Source organism: Alosa pseudoharengus, unplaced genomic scaffold (genome assembly GCF_046254945.1).
Source record: "Alosa pseudoharengus isolate Yale_2024_CS ecotype anadromous, Long Island Sound unplaced genomic scaffold, YU_APseudo_1.1 YU_APseudo_1.1_scf_1, whole genome shotgun sequence".
Classification (NCBI taxonomy): Eukaryota; Metazoa; Chordata; class Actinopteri; order Clupeiformes; family Clupeidae; genus Alosa; species Alosa pseudoharengus.
The window spans coordinates 32,590,223-32,600,339 of record NW_027468564.1 but is presented as its reverse complement, the minus strand read 5'-3'; the positions used below and the strand labels follow the sequence as shown (position 1 = coordinate 32,600,339).

Genomic DNA, 10,117 nt, shown 5'->3' with positions numbered 1-10,117 from the left:
GTCGGCCTTCTCCAGCTTTCCCCATGGGATTTGACTCTCATCCTGGAGATAGTGCTTAAACCTCTTAAAATCCACCCCTGAGAGGTTGTCCAGGGTGTACCTCAGCAATTCTTTCAAAGCTGCTGTCATTGGGGTCCAGATTATATTTGTTCACCAGGCATTTTTACTATTATTTAGAAAGAGAGACAAAAGGTTTAAATGATATTTGACTATGATCTGACTTAGGAAGAATTATATTGTTCAAAAGCAATAAAATAACAGTCAAGTACATAGATGGACAGCATTATGGTCTCTGCATTGAGGAACCACAGAAAAGAAAGGTGACATTTAGCATTGTTTATTTTGTGGAGAGTTTCTGAGGTTTCCTTTGCCCCTAAAGGCCCCATAAACATTTTTTTTTACCTTAAAATAACATTTCCAAAATCATTTCAATGGCACATAAACTCTTAGTAGGGCGAATGGCACATCTGTCGTACTCTGTGCAGGTATTATCGCTTGTTTGGTTTGGTGTTCGGGTAGGAGATGTGCTGTAATATCTCTCTCAGAGGGACGTGCTTCACTGTGCAAGCACTCGGGGTCATGTAGGCCAGTGTAATACTGCCCTCTAGTGTTTAAAGGAACCATAAGCAATCAGGAAATAAAGTACTTGGGGCGCAGCACATAATGACAACAATCTGCTCTGGGCTGTTCATTGGTCATCTCAGGTCAACTCATGTACTCGGGTTTGTCAGTTTTCCAACAGATGATAGTGTAAGTCATTTATAAATTCATGAAGAATGTTGGTTTTAATGCTACAAAGAGCTCATTCATCCATTCAGCCTTGTTATTTTAGAAGTTGAAGAGAACTAACAGTTTAAATTCTACACTGTAGAACAATCCCTTAACATTTAAAAGATCTAGTATCAATCGTTCAAAAGTAATTACTTATGGAACTTTGCTATTTTTAACAACACACATTTTTTAGAGACATGACCCCGTATCTCAGAAACTATGGTACAAGCATAAACTTTTTGCATGGTTGCTGTTCAGTGTAATGACATTATTGACATAAATTATAAAACAATCCCAAGATGGTCAGACAGGAGGCATCTGTTGATTTCACATGGAATGACCCTATTGTATACACACTGAAAATATGTTTGGTCGATATGTCTACTAATATGGCTTCATAATATTTCTTGTTAACTTGGTATATGGGAATTAACATGTAAACAGCTCTCCTATAGGGACAAAACCACTAGAGGCACAGGACAGGTTTACACTTTCCATCCTTATGGCTTTGAACGTGATTCAACCAATTATAATCAAGGACTGGAATAACCCATTTTAGAATCAGCTATGAAACCTTGGCCTTAAAACTCTTAACGTGACTAAAACCGGGCCGAAAAAAGGCCTTCAATCACGCCAGCTTAATTGTGTGTGTGCGTGTGAATGTATGTGCGTGTGTGCGTGTATGCAAAAAAAAGAGACGAAAGTTCGGCAATTTCTCAACAGTTCATAATCAGTGTATTGAGCAAGTAAAGCAAAAAAGGTTCTGTTGGTAATTTAAAGTTTTCTTCAAACAAAAAGCTTCAAACAAAAGAATAAAGGGCGCAGCCAGAGCCCACAGCGCACAACTCCACAAACGGTGAATGCAACAGACAACAGAATACGTTTCAGTCCAAAAATCAACGAAACAAGGAAAAGAAAATTTCACTGCGTTCACGTGTCAACTAGCAAGCGCGCAGCAGCACATAAACTTTTACGCTTTCAAAGTCAGTCCCAAAAGAGGAAGAAACGGTATAGAAAAGTTGTGTGTGTGTGTGTGTGTGTGTGTGTGTGTGTGTGTGTGTGACAGGGAGAAGGAGATGACTGCGGTTTTCTCAGGTGAAACAGGGAGACCGGGTTTTCAATGAACAATCACAGCACGCATTTTTGGTCATGACAAGGGGAACTTTCAAACCCGACAGTTCCTGCGCTGTCGGTTCCTCTCTGGAAGCGATAGATTCCATACAGCTCCGTATAAACAACGTTGGACTCCTCTTTGGCGAAGTGTCAGGCAACGCGGTCCGGGTAAATCCGTTAGGGGAGGACGGGCTATTCTTAAAGGAACACGCCACCCAATGTCAGTAGTAATATATGTTCTTACCTTAACTTTCACGAGTTGAGTCATACCTCTCCCGTGTCCGTACGTGCACTCAAACGCTCTGGTGCGCGGCTGGACTCTGTTAGCATGTTGCTATGCTAGCGGGCTTTGACGGCAACTAAGCGTAGAAGTAATCAAAAACATCCACGTTTTACCGACTTAAATACAGTTGCACGAGTAGTTGATAGAAATGCTACGGCCACGCAACGTGAAACATGGCGATTTTCCAAGCGAATAAACCGGAGAACTACAATGTGTGGCGCAATAGCACTTGGGAGTACTTCGACCTAGCGTAGTAGTATTGTTAACACCTAATTGTAGATCCTATCCACCACAGAGTTTAGAATCCATGCTGGATCGACCCTCAGCCTCTCCCTCCCCTCTGAGCGAGAGAGAGGCACACACACTAGAGATGCGCTGATGGGCTATTATTTCAACCATAACTGCATAGCAAAACTTATCATCCATCAGCCATCCATCAACACCAAAGTTTTTTGACCAATTTTCGAAACGGCACCCGCCCACCATCCGCTGGTTGTTTTAATGTAGGGGAGAACTGCAATTGTAACAGCGGTACAAATGTAACAGTGTTTTATTCTCAAGATATGGTGTAGCTACGGAAACGTTTGCAAAAAGTTGCAAAATTCAAGCATCGCGATTTTTTATTTATTTTTAACCGCAACTGTTTGTTTAAGTTTGCTTTGTGAAATTTGAGCGTGTGGACTTCAATCACATGTCATTCATATCTTCAGTCCCTCTGTTTCAAGTTAACATGAGTCCTATTTGATTTATGTAGTCACAGCACATGCAATTAAATGGAAATAAAAACATGACCTGTGCGGGTCAGTTGTAACACCAGTCTCTATGGCAAGATGAACTGATTTTATCGCGAATGCACGAACATTCTCATTGCGAGTTATGGATTATGATTTTTGTGCCGCCATCACCCAATTAAAGTTAACACAGCAACTTGAAATATCACTGTTGGACCAAATGCTTCAGACATGTAAGAAATAAGCAGTTTATCAACTATATTTACTGGTTTTATCAAGTGGATATGGCCAAAATAAGCCTATTTAAAGGTTATTGTGAGCTATCATAACACCGTAATATGGTCTGCAATGGCTAATCAATAATGCAATAAATTAGCTTTAACAGTCATACATTTGGACTTTTTTCCTTGATTTTATATGAAAACAGATGCTCTTTGTTTAACACAGCACTGTTTTGTGTTAAAATATGTTATAGGATTCACGATTTTAGTGTTACATTCATGACGCTACTGTTACAACTGTACCGCACTTTTTTATGGCTGTTAAGTTAAATTATTGACAAACTATAACATCTTTTTTCAATTCTGTTTCAACTTTCATGGAGTAGACATGTACGACTCTGTTCTGGTCAAATTTCACAACTCTCAAGTCTATCGTCTTTGTGTAAATCAAGTTTGAATTGGAAAAATAAAAAAGTGTTACAATTGTGCCGGTTCTCCCCTAGGCTATATGGGTGATGCAGCGCTGCTGACGTGAGGCTAGAAAGCCCTTGCCTGTTCTAGGAAGACTGATCCAATGCAGCAAATATATTAAAAGGCTAAAGTCGTACATTGGCTATGTTGTAGCCTATCCCCAGAATATCAGCAGCAAACTCAGTCTCTGTCTCGCAAAACAGTCTCCAAATAAAACGCACATCGGCCTGTTGCCTTTTCTGCCAGCTTGTGAAAATATATCGTCCAAAATGCTTGATTGCATTGCATTCTCCACATTTTTAGCTACATTTTCATGTACCACATCAGCATTTTTGTTCAGTGAATCTTTTGTAAATTGCTTTACAATTACCGTCGGGCCTATAGGCCTATTGCCTGGCTTGCCTCAGCTTCGGTCACGTCCTTTTACAATTTTATCATTGTAATAAAAAACGCAATTTGCCACATAATTTCAACATGCTCCTGGCCTACTAATTAATGCCTATTGTACTTTATTTTTTGCAAAAAGAAAGAAATCCTTGATAAAATATCAAGTCATTCACATTATAGGCTACTTTACACACTGTTATGTCAGGGTGACTGAAAGCCTGTTCTGAAGACTCCCATTCATTTTGACTGCACGAGCGCGTCTTTTTCAGACAGACAGCGCAATTCATTTTAAAGCAATTTACAAAAGATTCACTGAACAAAAATGCTGATGTGGTACATGAAAATGTAGCTAAAAATGTGGCGAATGCAATGGAATCAAGCATTTTGGACGATATATTGTCACAAGCTGGCAGTATAGGCAACAGGCCGATGTGCGTTTTATTTGGAGACTGTTTTGCGAGACAGAGACTGAGTTTGCTGCTGATATTCTGGGGATAGGCTACAACATAGCCAATGTACGACTTTAGCCTTTTAATATATTTGCTGCATTGGATCAGTCTTCCTAGAACAGGCAAGGGCTTTCTAGCCTCACGTCAGCAGCGCTGCATCACCCCCTACATTAAAACAACCAGCGGATGGTGGGCGGGTGCCGTTTCGAAGATTGGTAAAAAAAACTTTGGTGTTGATGGATGGCTGATGGATGATAAGTTTTGCTATGCAGTTATGGTTGAAATAATAGCCCATCAGCGCATCTCTAGTGTGTGTGCCTCTCTCTCGCTCAGAGGGGAGGGAGAGGCTGAGGGTCGATCCAGCATGGATTCTAAACTCTGTGGTGGATAGGATCTACAATTAGGTGTTAACAATACTACTACGCTAGGTCGAAGTACTCCCAAGTGCTATTGCGCCACACATTGTAGTTCTCCGGTTTATTCGCTTGGAAAATCGCAACGTTTCATGTTGCGTGGCCGTAGCATTTCTATCAACTACTCGTGCAACTGTATTTAAGTCGGTAAAACGTGGATGTTTTTGATTACTTCTACGCTTAGTTGCCGTCAAAGCCCGCTAGCATAGCAACATGCTAACACAGTCCAGCCGCGCACCAGAGCGTTTGAGTGCACGTACGGACACGGGAGAGGTATGACTCAACTCGTGAAAGTTAAGGTAAGAACATATATTACTACTGACATTGGGTGGCGTGTTCCTTTAAGACGTGTAATCACTCCAAAACTTTTAAATAAACGAAAACATCTCCAGTGGATAATCCACCGCCATGGACTTCGCTCTCCCCACTACCGCTTGGCCATTCATAAAAGTACTTCCCTGTGCGCGTCACTGCACAGGTAACCAGAGAGAGGCGGGCGCCAGAAGCGCGCAGTTCTGGGAGATGTATGCATAAGTGACGGCAGGCACGGAGAACAAGGGGAAGTGGTTTTAATGCTTATTGGTTTTAATGGGTTTTTAAATGGTTTTAATTGTTAATTTATAAAATACTGTTTTAATAAAAAAAAGTGCAGAGAAAAAGTAGCTCTGCTACACTCTTCCCCCCATGGCAAGACAACCCATGGTTGGACCTAATCCACAAAGCCCGGAAAATCTTCATCGTCGGATTCTCCTAGAAGGATGTCATACACAGCTTGCTTTTCTTGTGCATCAAGTTCAGCAGCAGTGGGAAAACAGGGTTTTATATTATTGACGTGGACCGTGCACTTGCCCTCACCAGTGTCCTCACGGACAACCTGGAAATCCACTGGGCCCATCTGCTGGAGTACTCTATAGGGGCCTTTCCATTTTGGCGCGAGCTTTGCCGAAAAATGACGTGCAGCAGATGACTGAGGGTAGTTTCGGACCCACACACGATCTTTTGGTTGGTAAGCCACGTCTCTTTTATTTTTGTTGTAGTTTCGTAGCTGCCTTTTTTTAGCTTTCTCGCTGCTAATTTGAGCTTTGTTTTGCAGATCCTTAATATGGCACACTACTTCATAGTGGGGAGAATCCGGAGAGAGATTTCTTCCAAGAAGGAGTTTGTCCATTGGACTCCGCAACTTGCGTCCAATTTGCAGCTGTGCTGGTGTTAAGCCAGTTGTCTCATGCACTGAGGAATTCAGAGCGAAACGGAACTCAGGTAAGAGCTGATCCCACTTACGATGATTGTCTTCAACATATGTAGATATCATGCATTTGAGATTCCGGTTTACTCTTTCCGTCATGTTAGTCTGTGGATGGTATGCGGTTGTCAGTTTGTGCTTCACTGACCAGTTCTTGCAGAGCTCTTGGAACAGACTAGCAACAAACTGTGAACCTCTGTCGGACAAGAGAAAGTCTGGGACACCCCAGCGAGTAATGATTTCCTTGCGGAACAACTTGGCAGCAATGAGGGCAGTGGCTGACCGTATGGGAAACATCTCCACCCAACGGGTGTAATAGTCTACAAAGACTAAGAGGTACTCATTTTGGTATGAGCTGAGTGGAAAAGGTCCCATAAAATCAACGCCAAGCATTTCGTTTGGACCATTGACCTCTGTCTGTTGTAGCTTGCCACATGGTCTTTTGTTATCTCCTTTGTAGAGCTGACATTTGACACAGGAACGAACAAAATTTTTGACGTCGTCCCACATCTTTGGCCAGAACACAACATCATGGAGGCGTTTATATGTCTTGTACATGCCCTGGTGGCCACACAGGGGAAAATGATGGTACGCCTCTAACATGGTGGAGATAAGGGACCTTGGCACATAAAGGCGGAAGTGATATTTGTTCCCAGAGAGGTGAGTCTTCTTGTACAGCAGGTCCTGAATGATTTCATATTTAGACATAGGGTCATCATGTCCTTGCTGTAAGTTTTTGACAATGCTTTGTATTTCCATGTCCTTCTGTTGGGCTTCCCAGAATGTTGACAGAGTCACAGGAAAATCATCTGGTTCCTTCTGTGTGGCAACCATCACACAGGCAGAGGCCGAGCCAGTGAAACCCACCGGACTCCTCGACAGTGCATCAGGTGCCACATGGAGTTTCCCCTTCCGGTATTCAATGACAAAATTGAATTTTTTGAGGCGACTGGTGGTGTTGGACGTGTTCATCACCCACTGTAATGAGGCATGATCGGTCACCACAGTGAACAGCCTAGGCTCCAGGTAGTGCTGCCATTTCTCCAAAGCCCATATGACTGCCAGACACTCCCTCTCTGTGGTGGTATAATTGCGCTCAGCCCTGTTCAATGTACGGCTGGCATAGGCAATGATTTCCTCTTGGGCCATGCCCTTCTTTTGTGCGAGGATAGCACCAAGACCGACGTCACTCGCGTCTGGGTAAACCACAAAGGGAAAGCTTAAGTCTGGGTGACCAAGGATTCGGGGTGAAGTAAGAGACTTTTTTAAAGTGTCAAAAGCCTTTTGACAGTCGCCACTCCAATCAAAAACTTTGCCTTTTCTTTTTAAGGCTGTGATGGGCTCTGCCACCTGAGAGAAACCAGGGACGAAACGGTGATACCACCCAGCTAGGCCCATGAACCGTTGGACGTCTTTCAGGTTTTTGGGTACCGGGTAAGCATTTATAGCCTCCACCTTGGCCGGATCTGCTGCAATGCCCTGAGCGGAGATGACATGCCCCAGGTACTTAATTTGCTTAAGACAGAATTTGCATTTTTTCAAGTTCAGTGTCAGACCTGCAGCACAAAGCTTTGCAAACACTGCTTGGATGTCCAGTAGATGTTGTTCAATGGTGGATGAATATATCACAATGTCATCCAAATACACTAAGCACATTTTTCCTCGCAGTTCCGCCAACATGCACTCCATGAGGCGTTGGAAACTGGCGGGGGCGTTCTTGAGTCCAAAAGGCATAACGCGGAATTGGAAAAGCCCGGAAGGGGTGATGAATGCGGTCTTAGCCTTGCTTCCTTCATCCATCGCCACCTGCCAATAGCCGCTATTCAAGTCAAGCGTTGTAAAAACTTTTGAACCAGCAAGAGACTCAACCAGCTCAGAGATGTTCGGCAAAGGGTAAGCATCAAATTCAGTAACGGCATTGAGTTTCCTGTAATCGACACAGAATCTAAATGTAACATCTTTTTTAGGCACCAGAACAACAGGTGAAGCCCAGCCTGAGAAGGAACGTTCCACGATGCTGTTATCCCGCATGTCTTTCAATTGCTGTTCAATGATGTCCTGTTTAACAGTGGATAAACGGTAAGGCTTTTGCTTTATAGGCACCTCTGTATTAGTGTAGATGTGATGTTGAAGGATGTTTGTCTTTCCTGGCTTCAAGGTGCAGAGGTCAGGGTGGCTCTCCAAAAGCTGTCTGAGCTTATGCTTCTCCCGTCTTTCCAGGTCACTCTGTTCCACAGCAAGATTGATGTAGTCCTGAGAAGTCAGCGCAGCAGGAGGCACAATTACCTGAGGCGGAGGAATGGATGACAGGAGGTGTAATTTCCCTTTCTTTGACCCTTTGGCTGGAGTCTGACGAACCCTTGAGGTTGGCTCATCGTTCCGTAAGAAAAGGTAAATTTCAGGCCTGTTTCTAAAACTGTATTGATAATCAGACAAATTGAGCTGCATACCACTGTGACACATGTAGTCCAGGCCAAGCACCACTCGATATGCTAGGGCTTCAGGAGTGAGTACTGCCACTGACAAGGTAGTGACGTTGCAGTTCAACTCAACTGTGACCTCAGCCCAGCCTAAAGGCGTCTCTGTGTTCCCATTGGCTAGATACAGAGGCCCGTTCAGCCAAGGCTTCAAGTCTTCCGGCGGTCTTTTCAGATCTCTCCACACACCCTCATTTATCAGTGTGAAGCTAGCGCCAGTGTCGACCACTGCTTTGCCACTCCAGGGACCAAGTCTGATGGGAACCACCAGCTGCTGAGGGAAGTTCTCACTACCAGGACCTTGCTTGGCTGCAAAGGAAACAGAAACAGGCTGTGCCTCCACTTCACTGGCCGCGGACCGGACCAACAGGTTCCTTCCATTCTGGTGTCCAGATTTTTGAGGTCTCTGTTGTCCTTTAGGTGGAGCTGTTGATGACGTTTGGCCCACGTCTGTGGAGGACTGGAACTGGGGACAGGAGCCAGGAGGATGTTGTCCTTTACACCGCCAACAGGTCACTGGAGGTTTTTCAACAGGCTTGTTTGGAGACATTTTTTGTTGTTGCATGTTCCTTCTGTAAGCTCTTTGTTGTTCATATTGGGCTTGCTGTTCCAAGTCTTTCTCCAGTTGATGGCCAAGACGCACCAGTTCATCAACGGTGTTGACCCGTCCACGAAGTTGGCTTGTGAGCTGTGGCTTGGTGTTCTTCAAGATCATCTTTACGATGTCAAGTTCAGCCATATTGGGGTTCCAACGCTTACAGAGTGCTCTGTAAGAGAAAGCAAAGTCTCTTATGGGTTCGCTGTCTCCCTGTCTGCGGCTTCTTACTCGATCAGCCAGCTCTTCTTCATAGTCCTCAGACAAAAAAGCTGAAAGAAAGTCACGCTGGAATTCAGCCCAAGTGCCAACCTGTACCCTAGCAATCTCCCACCAATCACGTGCGGTGCCATGAAGAACTGTTCTAAAGGTGGCAAGAATGTCAACATCAGAGAGAGGCTGTACGGCCAAGAAGTCTCGACATTTAGCCAGATACAGAACAGGATCAGGATCATCCTGAGGCCTGCCATAAGTGGGGAATGCAAGTTTGAGATGATCAGTTTTAACAGTATTAGGCACAGATGTTGGTAACAATGATACAGGAGGACTGTACACAGGTCTTTAAGAAGAGAAAAGCTGCTTAGTGTTAGTAAAACTGTTCTCCATACTCTGTTCCAAGTCATGAATATTTGTGTTTAACTCTGTGTTCTTTTGGAGAACGAGTGTCTGTAAATTCTTCACAGAGATGGCCAGCTGGTCTAACTCACTAATGCAATGATCCATCTTCTCTGATAGGTCAACCTGAATGGCTGTGAAGACCTGTTGATTCCCCTGGATCTCCTGTTGGACTTCAAGCTGGAGCTGTCTGATCATGAAGCTGACTTCAGTAGTTCGAGCAACATCTTGGTATTTCAGCTCCTCTGCGAACATAGTTTTCATTCCTTTAAACATATTACTCAATTCAGTGTCCATTTTGTCTGTTTTATTTTTAGTTTCTGAGACAACTGTGTTTATGTTTGTGAA

The 10,117-nt window shown here is 43.7% G+C and overlaps 1 protein-coding gene across 1 annotated transcript; it reads right to left on the bottom strand.

Annotated features, from left to right (window-relative positions):
* Positions 1-5,548: 5,548 nt before the first annotated feature.
* On the bottom strand, positions 5,549-10,024 carry LOC143118491 (uncharacterized). The gene is made up of 4 exons (XM_076279571.1): positions 9,795-10,024; positions 9,157-9,713; positions 6,675-7,002; positions 5,549-5,909 (listed from the first exon to the last, which is right to left on the bottom strand). The coding sequence occupies exons 1-4, from the start codon at positions 10,022-10,024 to the stop codon at positions 5,549-5,551; spliced, it is 1,476 nt and encodes a 491-aa protein (XP_076135686.1).
* Positions 10,025-10,117: the final 93 nt, after the last annotated feature.